At 40.5% G+C, this 15,311-nt stretch overlaps 2 protein-coding genes across 10 annotated transcripts in view; one reads left to right on the forward strand and one right to left on the reverse strand.

The window, feature by feature from the left end:
• The window catches only part of GPR149 (G protein-coupled receptor 149), a 130,068-nt gene that overhangs the window by 109,103 nt on the left and 5,654 nt on the right, over positions 1-15,311 (reverse strand). The gene's annotated exons all lie outside the window — the stretch shown is intronic.
• Positions 1-15,311, forward strand: part of MME (membrane metalloendopeptidase) — a 43,413-nt gene that overhangs the window by 22,654 nt on the left and 5,448 nt on the right. For 5 of the 6 annotated variants that reach the window (XM_090147579.1, XM_090147577.1, XM_090147578.1 and 2 more), the window contains exons 14-22: positions 407-505; positions 2,350-2,430; positions 2,902-3,005; positions 3,892-3,950; positions 6,506-6,625; positions 7,317-7,450; positions 9,070-9,135; positions 12,301-12,396; positions 12,783-12,859. In XM_090147579.1, coding sequence (XP_090003705.1) covers positions 407-505; positions 2,350-2,430; positions 2,902-3,005; positions 3,892-3,950; positions 6,506-6,625; positions 7,317-7,450; positions 9,070-9,135; positions 12,301-12,396; positions 12,783-12,859 — 836 coding nt within the window. Of the gene's footprint in view, positions 1-406; positions 506-2,349; positions 2,431-2,901; positions 3,006-3,891; positions 3,951-6,505; positions 6,626-7,316; positions 7,451-9,069; positions 9,136-12,300; positions 12,397-12,782; positions 15,307-15,311 lie in introns of those variants that run through there. The other variant, XM_090147581.1, reaches the window with a different exon arrangement.

The following is a 15,311-nucleotide window of genomic DNA, read 5'->3' on the forward strand; positions in this document are numbered from 1 at the left end:
TTCTCTCTGCCTTCACTCACACAGAATTTTTCTGAAAACATACCCAAAATGAAGATGCGGTTGTTTCCTATCACTCCTTCTGTAATCAAAGCTTAAGATATACCATTTTTGTGGTTAACATACATAAAAGTAATTTCATCAGATGCACAACATGCAACAGATGGGCAAATGACAGATTCTTTGTAACCTGAAAAACCAGCATCGTTTTGTGAGCTTGTGCCTACTCCCAGGCTGAAAGAGCTCCTTAACTTGAGCTCCAGAGTGAGCACCCATCAACAGCACACAGCTAATGCAGGAGAAACAGGATGGTGATGATAAACCATATATAAGCCAATAAGCCATAATTGTGGGAAAATATAGAATCATTTCCCATGGATCTGTAACATACTGGTGTTTTTGTTTCAAGGTGGAGGAAATGATTGCAGATATACGTGGTGTTTTTATAGAAACCTTAGATGATCTCACCTGGATGGATGCAGAAACCAAAAAGAAAGCAGAACAAAAAGTAAGTCAAATCTTAAACATTGGAAATACTGTTTGTTCCTCTGAAAAATAAGTATACAACTGTTCATTTTCCATAAGAGAAAAGCAGTAACACTTCTGTATACATATATGTATGCATGTGTGTACATAAATGCATGTATGCCTGTTTATAGAGGCACAACAGCTTGCAGACTTTGAATGTCAGATTCAAATTACATGGGCAGGGGCCTCTCTGGAAATAAGAATACAAAATGGGAGATATCTATATGAAAGATGAAGACCTCCGAGGCAAACCAATGATTAAGTGGATAGAAAACGTATATTTATAGGAAAGTAACATTGAAAATGAGAAGGAATGATCTGTGGTGATTTAAGCAGCTACTATGAGCAATAGGACAAGAATAAGAAGTTAAACCGTGGGCTGGAGATCTTTAGTGAATTGTCCTTCGAGGGCAGAAGCAGCTTCAGACAGTTCATGCAAGTCTGGAGTAATGAAAATCAATTGTAGAGAGCACTGAGTTGGGTAACTGAAAGGACTTTATTATATCTCTAATTTGTTTTATTGTAAGGATAAAAAGTCTTCCACTTTGAGTTCTTAATGATATTTTACTATGAAAATAATAATGCTTGGAAAATGTCATGTTTATATTAATTGCAGAGCAGGACCTCCAAATTTTTGTGTTATAGAATCTTAGGAAAAACATTAAAAATAACTATTCAAATATTACTGCTTTATCAAAATCTCCAGACTGCCCAGTCTGCAAAAATAAATGACTGAAACAGATACCTCAGACACACACAGCATCCACTGGGCTTATCCCAGCTCTCATGGGATCACATAGCAGAGATGCCATCTTATTAGCTGGTGCAAGTGCACCCCTGGTAGGAGAAAGCTTCAATAGCTGCATGTACCAACCAGGTATAACCACCCAAAACTCCTGATCAGGAATGGCCGTGTAACTGATGTACCAAACTGCAAATCCTATGAATTCTGTGCTAATCATAGACATAAGCAGTGCATTTACAAAGTCCCTGAAACGCTTCTACTGCTGCAAACAACCTCACTGACAAGATGAAATGCAGACTACTGGAAAAGCTCTGATGCACTCCACATGTTGCTTATAATGTTCATCTGTTTGTGGGAATAACCTACATCAGAAAATTAGTTGCATAAATAATGTGATTTTATTGCTAAATTTATTTATGCATGATTATATGGAAATATTAAAAAGAGCTGCCAAGTGCCATTTGGTTTTTGTTTTGTTTTTCAATTGCTTCTGATATTGTCATCAAGTACAATGAATATTTAGCTATGGATAGGCATGGAGTGAGGCCTGGGGGAGAAGCCTTTGTTAGGACTTAAAATTGCCAAAATCTGAGAAGATTTTAATAAATGGTTTCAGTGCAATCAGGGGACATGGGAGCTCATTAAAAATTCTGATATAGACTCAAACTGAGGCTCTCAAAAATTGTAAATGTGATTTCCTATAACTTCATTAACATGAAGTTAGAAACCTTCCAGACATTAATTTTAGTCCATTTTAAATACTGTAAATTATGTCAATTTTTTCAGGAGATCTACTATCTGTTTAACCTACACTTTCAACTTAAAGGCATCGTTGCAGTGCTTTTAGCATCCTGGGTACATTTCTCTAAATTTACTGATAAAAGAAGGAACAAGATACTTTCTGAAAATTTCCACTGTTATAATTAACAATAAACGTTATAGTGCTTCCAATGATTAAAGAAAAGAAAATAAAAACTGCATATAATTGAAGGTGTGGGTTCTCTGCAGTTGCCTACCTAGCTTATTGATCTGAAAATACGGGTAGATCTGCTATGGACATCAAACTGTTTTTTCTCTAGGCAACAGCAATTAGAGAGAGGATTGGCTATCCAGATGAGATCATGACAGATGACAACAAGCTGAACAACGAGTACCAGGAGGTAAGCATCCACAACAGGCACATAATTAGAAAAAAGTCTTAAGAGAGAAACTGTGGCTTTATCTTCATAGCCAGATCATCTGCATCTGCACCTCAATCTTGTCCTCAGTACTACAGGGGTAAATAAGAATGCATTCTTATTTATTTATTCTTATTTATTCTTATTTATTCAGTGCAATACAGCTGATCAGGACAGATGGTGATGTGTGTTTGGTCATACTTCAAGGGAATGTATAAATTGTAGAGGAGTTATACTAGGATAAAACATAGAGCCAATGGCTTTCTGTCTAGTGTTCCTAAATCTGCCACAGATTTAACACAGGTTTGAAATAGATGTAAAGGTTTGTACCTTAGTGACTGTATCTGCTTACTCATGAATGTGAACTAGCTCCTATGGTATGATGTGGACCACCTGCATAACTCAAACTGCATCAAACACCACCTCTAAGTATTTTTCCCTCTTTCTTTGCAGCTGAACTACAAAGAAGAAGAATACTTTGAAAACATCATTCAAAATTTAGTATTTACCCAAAAGAAAAGACTGAAAAAGCTTAGAGAAAAGGTGGACAAAGAGGAGTAAGTATTTAAAAATACCTTATATAAATTTTCATTCAGTTTGTACAGGAGGAGGTACGCAGTTGGAAGCTAATCAGCAACGGTTTGATTACTTTCCTGCACTTTTTCCCCCATTAAGAGGGCAGGTTGGAGGGCATTGCTCCCTTCTCAAGGGCTGGACCTGCTTTAACAGTAGGATGATGAAATGAGGGGGATGGCATGGAAGGCTGAGTACTGTGGAGTAGCTCTAGTCTGGTCTCTTAGCTCCAGGAGTGGATTAAGTGGACTTTTGGAGAGCAGCTTTTCAATTAAGTTTGTCTGAAAGATGAATTTCATCCCCATGTGTTTTATTTCTCTTGTTTGGAGATCACTGTGCAATGCCAAATAAAGCACAATTTAATGAGGATAAGCAGAATAACTTCAGAAGTGCTCTCCTCTGAAATAACGCAGATAAACCAGGAGCCTGAGAGAGCTGGGACTGTTCAGCTTTAAGGAGAAATGACAGCAAGGGATCATATCGGTAGAAATACTCATGGGTAGGAGCAAAGCAGAGAGAGCATCCTTCTCTGTGGTATCTAGTGACAGAACAGAAGAATGAAATACAAGAAATTCCACTTACATTTAAGAAACAACTACTTCTAACAGTAAGAGTGGTCAAGCACTGGCACAGTTTGCCCAGAGAGGTTCTAGATTCTCCATCCTTGGAGATATTCAAAACCTGACCAGACATCATCCTGAGCAACTTCCTCTAGCTGGCTCTGCCTTGAAGAGAGGCACAGGACTTAATCTCCAAAAATGCCTTCCAGCCTCTATTATTACGCAATTCAGTCTCCATGTTTGTACCTGTAATTATTAACTCTGCCATTAAGACCTGAAATTCTAACTTTTGTTCTCCTGTTGTTAATAGGTGGATAAGTGGAGCTGCTGTTGTCAATGCTTTTTACTCTGCAAGTAGAAATCAGATAGGTAAGGTTTACCAAATTATTACTAAATCCTTCCAGAAGAATTTTTCTTATTTAATTATTTTGGTCCCCATTAAGAAATTGAAGAAGCTGAAGGAGTCCAACAGTCCAACATTTGTAGATGTTGCTCATTCAGGCGATCCATTAAACAGATTCCTGCAAGTATGATCCTGACATCTCTCACTGGGCTCCGGACTCTCTGCGATAGCTTGCACTTGCAGAAGCACAAAGCTGCTGGTTTGGGGAGAAAGGGAATGCAGCACTCAGCCTTAACTCCATGCCAGCAAGAACAAGGGGGAATGGAGAAAACTCCTTGTGTTGGTGCAAGCAAGGATGTTTGTGAAAGTTCATTAACTTTTTCAATGAATCCAAACTATTCTGGCTTTGCAGGGGTAGGGACAAAGCTGTGTGACTTAATTGACACGCACTGCTTACACTTAAGGATGGCAAGAAAGTGCAGTCATTTTGGTAGGTGGTAAAGCTGTGAGCATTTTGAGCGTACATTCAGCATAAAGTTCTGCTTAGAAGGCTTTGTTTAAAATAGTTTTGCTCAATAATTTGCAGAAAAGAAATCATGATTTGTAAGACTGAAGCTGATGAGTGGAGGTTAATCTGAGCCATAAATTCTTACCTCATCCTGCAGCTATGGCATGTCAGGATAATTAAAGCAGTCTGATCTTTAGAGTGATGTCTGAATTAGCTTAGTAACATTCTTTAAAAACAAGAAAAAACATAACCTCTAAAAAGGAGTTTTATGCAGGATACGGAGGAAATTTAGAGCACCATTAATGCATCTTCACATGGCTGTGATCCTCACGGTTCCAGCAGCAGCACTTAAAGCAGATCTTAAAGAAGCCACTCAACATTAAAAAAAAAAAAAAAAAACAGTAGAAGAGCTGCTAGTAAGGCAGTCCAGCATTTCTTCCTTTGGGTACCAGCACCTCCTGCCTTGCAGCTGTACCAAACAGAGCAGATCTGTGCTCCTGACTGTTTGAGGAATGCTGTGCAACAGTCACTCCTGACAAAGGCGTTACGGTTTGCAAACACATTCAGGAAGAAAAGCAGCGTGTTCTTTTGTGTAGGGCTGCACAGATTCTGGGGGAAACACTTCATGCTTCTTCCTGCCTTGGATGTTCCCAAAGCTGATTAGTAGTCTGTCTTTTATATCCCAAAGGAGTTCCACTTCCTTTCTTGTCTGAATCTCTGCTTGAAATGTATCCCACTATAGGAGGAATGCTTATCCATGTTTTATGTAATAGAATTCCTGGAATAAATTTGTTTCCTGAAGGGCAGAGTAGAAAAAAAATGTCTATGAATTGTGCCATTTTACTCTAAAATTGGCTGAGGGGACAGGGTGTTAATTAAACTGAACTCAAAGGCCTGGGGAACTGCCTGCCTGCTGGAAGGGAAGGTGCTTCTCTGTTGACAAGCAAAGGCTATGCTGAGCTCCCAATGATTCCAGCTGTGTTTCAGGCCACCAGGACTCATGCCCATCATTCTGAGCAAATACCTTGCTAGTCAGGGGCTTCATGAAAAGGACAATTTTCTGATGCTGTACCCCAAGTATTGCTTTGTTTTTCCTGTCATCAAAATACCCATTGCACAGTGCAGCATTTTTACTGCTGTCTTTACTATCAGCATCTGCTAATAAAAATGAACAGAGAAACATGCAGACAACTTAATGCAGTGTCAAAGTAACAATGACACAGAATTACTGCGACAGCAGGCAGCAGTTTGCACAAGACAGCAGCAGTAGTTCATTTTTTAACATCTTCTTTTTCTTATGATTCCTTCTCCTCTTGAAAGAAATGGGCAGAACTGTACTGGGATTTACAAGGAAACACAAGCAGCATTTTCTTCTTCATTCACAGTATGAGAACTGTCAAATAATTCCTTTACATACAAGTTTTGTATCTATAAAGAACCTTTTAAGAAAAATCTTCATTTATAAAAGGTCACAATTGAAAGATGATTTATTTTTACTAAATTGCTTCCTGAAAGCATAAAGAAATTAGCGTAGAAGTGGGTAAAGAGAAGCTCTTTGTTCCAATTCTTTCACTGCTAGTGTGGCCGGTTTGCGTTGGTCCTAGTGGGAGTTAGAGCTAGTTACAAAAGAACAGATTTCTCTGAGATTGGTTTCAAGTGGGAAAAACCATCAAGGAACGTTTTCATTCCCGAGGAACACCTTGCCATCTTTCAGGATGTTGTGACATATATATAATAAAGCTACAGGAGTCTGAGAATGCTAAGGGCTGCAAACTGGAAAAGTCCAACTGCTCTTTTGCAAAACTAAATAGTAACAATACTTACAGTGCTTGTGATTATGCAAGCATCCCAAGAGCTGTTTTCCTTTATGCCAAGCCTGTGGGGAAGGGGAGCGGTCGTGCTGATCTGTTCCTTATTCCCTACAGCCATTACCACGTGTAAATAAAATTACTGTTGCTGTTAAATCTGAGGGAATAGCGTGACTTCGGCAAACATCTGTAAAAATGGTCTGTTCACACTGCACACAGAGCTGAACAAGGCAGTACCTTAATCGTGTTGGGTTTCTTTTTGCAGTCTTTCCTGCTGGCATTTTGCAGCCTCCTTTCTTCAGTGCATCTCAGCCCAAATCTCTGAATTATGGTGGCATAGGCATGGTCATCGGTCACGAAATCACACACGGTTTTGATGACAATGGTAAGGTTGAGTTTCTAGTTACAAAGCATAGAGTGCACAGAATATTTTACATGCTTTTGTGCTTCATCATTCCAGCGAACCAACAAAATGAAGACCAAGTTTTCATATATACGACAAAATTTGGATTTCTGAGGTGTTACGGTGTTGTTCCCCGTGATGATTTCCAGAAGAGACAGTCAAAGGGTTTCCCAGACACTCCTCTCACTGCCAGGCTGCAGCCTTTAGCCTTGCACCTGGTCGCTTACTTTTGCCAAAGGCTACTACAAAGCGTTTTCTTAGAGGAAAAAAGCAAACAAAGCGCCAAGTGTAAGCTCCACAACATCTCGAGCATGTGTGCCACGAGGCAAGTCTAGCTATGAACGCAAGGACCCAGGTGTTAGACCTGCTGCCCAGCCACATCCATTTCTGCACCACACCAAGGCACGGGTCAGAACTGTGCCATGATTCCTAACAGCCCTCCTCACACCTTCACACCTTCTAATTCAGGCTGAGTTTGTTTGTTTTACTCCTTATCTGGAATGTAGCCCTTTCAAAAAAAAAAAAAAAAAAAGGAAAAATAGGAGCATGTCATTTATATGACTGCCTCATTGGAGAGAGATTCTTTCTATGAGTGATTATTAGCTAAGCTTCTTAATGCATCAAAAGCTTCTTTTTTTCCTGTATTCATCATTTTGTCAAAATACTGTTACAGGCAGAAATTTCAATGAGAATGGAGACCTCGTAGACTGGTGGACTGAAGAATCTGCACGCAATTTTAAGAACTTATCGCAGTGCATGGTGTACCAGTATGGAAACTTCTCATGGGACCTAGCAGGTGGACAGCAGGTATGCCTTATTTATTTATAACTATCAATGTTCGCTTTTTTTTCAATGAGAAAACACAGAAATCTTATGTTCTAAATATGCAAAGCCTTTTTCACATGAATGGCTGAGGAAAAACAGCAAAAGATTCTTAAAAACAAAGATAACAACTCCATATCTATGCTGCCAGTTTTGAACAAGGCGGGTGCACGTCCTGTCTGAGTGGCAGCCCTAGAAGCTGTTGCTCCAGGATCCTTTATAGGCCCTCAAAGGCTCTTCTTTAATTCCATTAGAGCAGAAAAAGAAAAAAATACACGCAAGTTTGATCTTCTTTCCCTAAAGCACCAAAACAAACCCTGCTTCCTGCTTTCCTTCACTCAGAAGTCTCTTACTCTTTCCTGAAGATAAGCATCTGAACTAGAAAACAATCAGGGCTGAGAAGAACCAGGGGACAGCAGGACTGCAAGGAAAAGATGGAAAACAGCCAACCTAAATGTAACTGCACTGATAGCACTCTGCAGAGTTAAAACTATTAGCATTATTACTGTCTGGAAGCCCTAATTCCATGAGAACAGTGCAGAATCAGGTCTGTCTGACATCACCTATCAGTGGTCAGTAACACACACAAGCAAGCAGTGGTGAGGCAGGCGTTCCTCATGCTGACCAGGAGACCAGCCCTGTTCCCATTGACTGCAGGCTGTAAAACTGCAACTGGAAGCAACAGCTCTGTCTACACAGGTTCTACACATGACTCTGTACCTGCTATACAAGAAGATATTTCTCTGACTACCACAGTATGGTCTTTATACAGGCTGACAATATATTCCATTGTACTGAATAGGGAAAAGAGGAACCCTCCTGTGCTGAGGATTTCCCAATCATTTTTTAAACATCTGGGACGAACAGGGAAACCACTAAAGGAAAAGAATTTTTCAGCATGTTTATCTGCCATTTTTCACAGATTAAGTTCAATTTTCTGGCTTTGAATATTGTAACCCAGTGTCCTGGGCTGCAGGTCAGAAGTATAATGTCTTAAAAATAAACTGATGGTTCCTGTATTACCAAAGCTTTATCACCATTAGTGATACCTCACTGATTTATGAATACAGTAAGAGCTAAATAGTTTTATTCTCTGCATTTTGCTACCAAAGAGATACGTAACTTGCCCAACATCCAGAAACATACTTAATGACTTCCTAGCAGATTTGCTGATGTCTGTTAACTGGTAATTACAACTACCTGGAGTTTAGATTTAACTTGTTTTGTAGACCACGTGGACAGATTTTGCCAACTTCCCCTCATAGGAACTGTGGTAAGAAAGTGAGCATTAAAAACACAGAGAACATAGGAAGAATGAATGAACACACAACTAAGCATCAGAAATTGAGTAAGAGAGATGCAAGGTCCTAGAAAGCCACCTGTGTGGGGAGAAAGAAGGTTAGGGAAAGCAAGAGTGTCTGCATGGATTTTGAGATAAGGGAAAAGGAGACTTTTCAGAGATCCTTTCTGTCATAGTCTTTTTCTACAACTTCAGATCTTAAGGCAATTCTCCTCATGTAAAAGTGAATTAGGCACATCGTTTGGCATCCGGATCCTGGATAAGCTCTTCCTTCCAGAGACTGTATTCTCTTTTTCTTTTACAGCTGAGCGGAATTAACACACTAGGAGAAAACATTGCTGATAACGGAGGTGTTAGACAAGCATATAAGGTAAGAAGTATCCATTTTTTTATTCTAGCTGAAATTATTAAGACAATTCATTTCACAGCATTTGAAGCAGCAGCATTGTTTTTGTGCTAGGGACAGGACCACACCTATCCTGTCATCAAAGCATAATTTAAAACCATTGACAACAGTCATATTTCTTTCATCCTATTAATTGTCTCAGGCCACATTTGAACAATCACCAAACTAAACTGATGATACTGAGCTCTGGCTACCTGTCTTCACCAGCTTTTCTGTACCAGGAAGGAAGAACAGAATGATTTTCTTCTCAATTCTATCAACAAACAGAGGCAGCTTTTATTGTTGTTGTTTTAAATCTCTGCCTACATGAACTCTATTCACTATGTACACTGTTCAGAATTTTGTCTCATACACATGACTAGCATCCCCTGGGCAGGTATCCAGAGATGTCAGTGATACCTGGATGCCCTGTCCTAAGCCTTCCGTGGGGAGCTTGTCTGCTTTCTGGTTTTCCTTTCATTCTCTTCCTGAAATAGATATCTAACTCTTCGGATTTGCCATCTCAGAGTAAAACAAGGTCTTCTCTTTGTGACTGAAGGTTGAGAGATGAGAACCAAGTCAGCTTCTCTAGGTCTTTTCCATGTTACTTACATATCTGACAGTGCAGGCCATCATAATACAATGCTTTGCCTCCTTCCCTGAACACCTTATTCTGTAGCAAAATACCCAACACTGGAAAACATGACTGCTGTCATTGCTCAACAAAGTGCCTGCTGGAATGCACAGGCCAAGTCACACTTCACAAACTTGTCATACCACTCCTGCAAGCAAGGCCATCAGCAACACTCCCGACAATAGAAATATAAATGTTTGAGGGCAAACATGATTATGAACGAGAGATTAAAGAATGACTTCTGAGTCTAAAAGAGAAGTCAGTATGTCATAGTAGATCACTCCGATCTTCAGTTACCTGAATATTTACACATGAAAAAAGACAACACAAGAGGATTCAACATAACAGAGGATTCTCTTTCCGAAAGGAATGGATATAGACAGAAAAAATAAAAACTCGCAAGTGTTACCAAAGAAAGCCAGTTGGATTTCCTTAGTTATGACAATATCAGAAGCAGTAAAATAAATAAATAAATAAAAATACACCAGAAGGAATCTTGAGAGGCCATCCAGTCTACCCCCATCCTTGCAGGCACAGCCAACCACTCAAACACTCTGTAAGAGAAGATCCATCACATCCTTGCTGTAGTTTGAATGCTATCACAACTTTGCTATCAATGACGGAAACAAAGAACAATCTATTCCTTCCTTTTCAGTCACCTTTTACATATTTGAAGACTGTTATGTAAAGCACAGACTTCTCTTCTTTAGACTAAACAAACCCAATTCTTTCAATCTTTCCTCATAGGTCATGTTTGCTAGACCTCTGCTCATTCTTGCTGTTTTCTTCTGGACTCCCTCCAGTTGCTCTATGTCTTTCTTTGAGTGCAGTGCTCGAAACAGTACAGTGTGCTCCAGCTCAGACCTGGCCAATGCCAAATGGAGTATAAGGATTCTTTCTTGTGGCTTATATAAGATGCTCCTGTTTATACACCCCAGTATGATATTTGCCTTTTTTGAGCTATCGTGGCACTGCTGAATCTTGCTCAGCTTGTGAACAACCAAAATTTCTGGAGCCTTTTAGTAGACCTGTTGACTGCACTTTCTTCAGCTAACACTTCAGTGATTGACTTTACTCTTCTGGCAGCCTGGCACTGCCTTTAGTCAGAATATTCCTCTAATCTGTCAACATCTTTCTTTAAGTGGTGGTAGACAAACAACACATTCTGACACATGGCCTTTATGAGAATCATGAAAGCAGTTGTTCTTACTATGGAAAGGTTTTAAAGTCTTTTGCAATTTGCTTAAAAAACCAAACCAAGAGGTTTACTTGTAGAAATCAACTTTTTATAATGCAACATTAAATAACTGACAAAACTGACTTCTCTCTGCAATTATATGCTAGTAAAATTGGATACTGGAACTCTGCATTGTATGACATATACATATATGATAAATATTTGAGAGGGAAAAAAAACAACAACAAGACAGCACGTGTGCTGTTGCAACGGTTTTGCAACTGCTGAAACTTTTTGCCACACATCTCTTCCCTCATTAGGGACAAGAAAACACAAGGCTAGGAGAGAAAGATGAGTAAGTGCAGGAGGAAACGAATCCTTGGATCACATCTCGCAGTGTCCCGAGGAGCACTGTGGCAGAGGCAGGCTGGGGTACACAGCCCAGGCACTGAGCCACAGACCCACATGCTGGGGGTCCCATGCTGGGACACAGGTGAGATGCATCAGCTCTGCTGTTTGGGGCTGCGCTTTAGAAAGCAGCACAGCACCGTGCCTTCCCACATTCACCTTTACCATGCAAGGTACAAACTGAGGGTAACTGACAGTAATGCCTGACCCACAGAAGCTGCAGGAGACAGAGATGCTGCAGGTAAAGCTTCATATAGACAGCTCTGAGCACTGACTGCGTGGAGGCTGCTTTAGCACAGAGCTTGCTGATGCCTCACTACACCAACCTCTAAGTCAATAGAAGAGAATCTCACAGCCATTTCTTTTACAGAGCATATTCTGTTATTCATTAATTAACCCCATGAAAGGATTGCCTAGGAAAATACGTAACCATTCAGTGGAATTTAATGCATAAATTATCATAAAGCTTGATGAAGTGTAGTACTAATTCTCATAGCTAGAACACTGTACTCATTTGCATCCTTAATTTCTTCCTCTATAAAAAAGAAGCATGGCTACACAAAGACCTAGCGATCTGGATGAGCCTGTCTAGCTGAAATTACTCCATTAACCTTCTCTTTTTTTTGTCACAGAAAATTGCTTTCTTTAAGCCTGTTCCTCTCACTGTTTAATCCAATGTCACTGAGGCAGTAAACCAGGCGTACAACTCTATTGTAAGCTCCATTTATTGCAAAACCTGTTTTGATACAGTTAGGTCACTTGTAACTGCAGTACTAAGGAATGGTCCTGTTTTTATCACGTAGCAAGATAAATGGCCAAGGTAGTTTGTGATAAATTGTGTCAAGGAATCCACGATGTTCCTCCTTGTCATCACTTCATGTAGACTGTATAGATTGGAAGTTGTAACATTTCGGCACAATTCATTTTGCAGGCTTATGAGAACTTCGTGAAAAAGAATGGCAAAGAAAAACTTCTCCCTGGCCTGGACATGAACCATCAGCAGCTGTTTTTTCTGAACTTTGCACAGGTATTTCACATGCTTGATTGAAAGCTGTGAAAATCACTCTGTTACAGTTTAACAGTAGGTCAGGAAGAGTAGGCTGACTTCTTAGCTCTACTAAGAGCTGTCAGAGCTGCTAAGCTGAGCAGTGTTCTCTACAAGGTAGTGAAAGTAAAGTCTTGTCAGGTAAAGTTCATCTTACGCATATAAAGGAATTCATCTAGGAATAAATCAGGTGGGCAGCTTCTTGTGCTCAAATGCCTTTGTATGAGAATAATACACTTTAAAAATAATAGTAGTTTTATTACATTCCAATATGAAATTTAATCTCATAGTATTTCATCATGAAATGACAGCAGGTTTCTTCCTGGACAATCTCATTGCTAACAGATGCTTTTCTTTGTTATGTGTAGGTATGGTGTGGAACATACAGACCAGAATATGCTGTGAACTCCATCAAAACCGACGTTCACAGCCCAGGAAAATTCAGGTCAGCATGTGCAGCAATCTTCAGTGTAATTCCTTAATATAACACAGCTTTCAGCTGCTGAATTTAAGAAGTCCTACATAGAAGGCTAGGTTTCATTCATCACAGTAGGTATTTAAGCATTTACAGAGCACAAAGATAGCACAGTGCAAATGGCTGAGGGAGGCAGACTGCCCCTCAGCCCAAGCACAGCTTTGCTGATAGAACCAGGCACAACAGTTCCTAGGCAGCTCCACAGGCAGAACAAGGCTGTGGGGGAGTTGTCCTCCCTCCCAAGGCCATAAACCTCAATTCTGCCCACACTGCTGAGAAGCTCTGAGCAGCCACTGTCAAAGGGCACAGCCACCACCATGTGCTACCCAATGCACATCAGTTACAGGGGAGCCCCAGCCACTGCCTGGAATGCACTGCTCTTCCAGAAGTCCCCTTGCTCCCACAACAGCTCCTGATAGGATTCTTATAAAGACTCATGGGTGGACATCTGCTGCCAGTAAATGCACAGATAGAATCTCCAATTAACCTGTGGAGTACTAAGGGTTTCCTCTTCTACGAGTAGAGAATAATCCACCTTCTTTTAAATAATAACACCAACATGAGAGAGATGGCCTTTTGTCAGTAGCCTTTGTTTGCCCAAAGACGATCAGAGAGAGGAAAACTTTCCTATCCAGAGCCAGAAAAACGTTCTCCTCCAGCAGGGTGGATTGGCGTCCTCACTCCTACGTGAGCTGCACTGCTTGCAATGCCTGCAGCCCCAGGCAGGCTCCACTGTGCCTGCTGATACACAACACCACTGTGCTTGCTCTCTCCTCTTGCAAGGGTAACAGAAGGGAGTTTTAGCTAGAAGGTTAGTTATCTTCAAACAGAAACAAACCTGTGTGTGTTGGTGCAACACACAAAACTGTATTTTCTGTCCTGTATTTCTGGTTAGCCTTACCAAGAAAAGGTGGGCTTGAATTCAGCAGAGGCATGCAGAACAATGGCTGTTCAGAGTTAAAGTCTTAGGGGCTGCCTGTTCATTTTAGGCCAGAGCAACTTGGTCATCAGTAGTATAACAGTGCTTTGGGCCTAACAGATCTGGTCCAGTGTGGTGAGATGATGTAGTAATGCAGACACCACAGTGCATCTCATAGCTTTGAAAAACTGTCATCTCCAAGCCTCACACACAAAAGCTGACATCTCTCCTGATACAATTCAGAGCATTCATTTCAGTATCTCTCCTTCAATGGCTTTTCATCACAGAGCTATCTTGTTTGTCCCACATACCCAAATATTTGGTGAAAGTAGTGACTGTTCCTTCAGCTGCTGCTTGACTGGCATTTCTCTGTGGGTGGTTTCTGTACTTCCTGCACATCTCTCACAGAGGCCATTTGTGCAAAGTCCTACGCTCAGCTGAATTTGGTCTCACTGCTAACGAGGCTGCGCTTTGCTCCTTCTATACCTAATTTGCATGAATCACAAGTTCCCCAAAATCCACTAGTTCAGCATCTTCACACAATCCTATCTGTGCATATCTTGAGCACGTTACATTCTGTATTGTGCAGTTTTTCAATCAGTAGGAAAAGCTATAAACTTTATATCCAGTCACACAAATATTAATGAGGAACCATACCGATGTTTTCAGAAGGTGAGGTAGTTTACAGTATGAGACTCACAGAAGAGCTCTGAAAAGGAAAGCATTTCAGTACGCAGGACATACCCACAAGATGACTGCGATGTGACACTATTAAAACCACATGAAGGCTCCCAGTGCACTCAGCTTGATGGAGTTTGGCTGGATTATCTTTTGGTTTTTCAAACACTAACAACAGGCTGCGTCTCCTGCAGGTAGGACAGAGTGCTTCATAAAAATTGCTATTTGCATAGAAAAAATTTAGCTTTTGGGTCATTCAAACACCTTGCTTGAGTTCAGCTGCAGGCCCACATCCACGTGTGTTCGTACCCATGTCCGACGTTCAGAGCTGAAGCTGCTGCCCCATGTAGGTACATCTGCACTCTTTCCATTCCTGAAACAACAAGAGGCTCCTTGCAGTTACACTCACACATGTTCACAATTACACACACAAGAACTGCCATAGCTGGAATTTCCTCATACTCACTGGAGAGCTCTTGTTTGTTTGAGTCTTTATTCCAAGAAACTCCTTCACTGAAACATTTGTGGAGAACGCCCAGAGGAACAGTATCCTCTTCGTTTCAATCTGACTGGAGTACAAATGCAAATGAACGTTCCCTGAGAAGGGAGAGCCATTCCTCCAGCTCAGGGCCACGTTCTCCTGATGCCAGGAAACTCGTCAGCAAAGCAGAGCTGTGAAAAAATGCCAGCGAAAACTAAGGATGGGCAAAATGTGATGGGGGAAAAAGGTTAAAAATGTGAATCTTTCTGTTTGGGTTGTGTTTTTTTTTCCTTTACTGAAAAAAGGGAATTAAAAATGCCACGATGTTCTTGTTTTGTTTTAAA

This window comes from Phasianus colchicus, chromosome 10 (genome assembly GCF_987193195.1).
Source record: "Phasianus colchicus chromosome 10, bPhaCol1.hap1.1, whole genome shotgun sequence".
NCBI lineage: Eukaryota > Metazoa > Chordata > Aves > Galliformes > Phasianidae > Phasianus > Phasianus colchicus.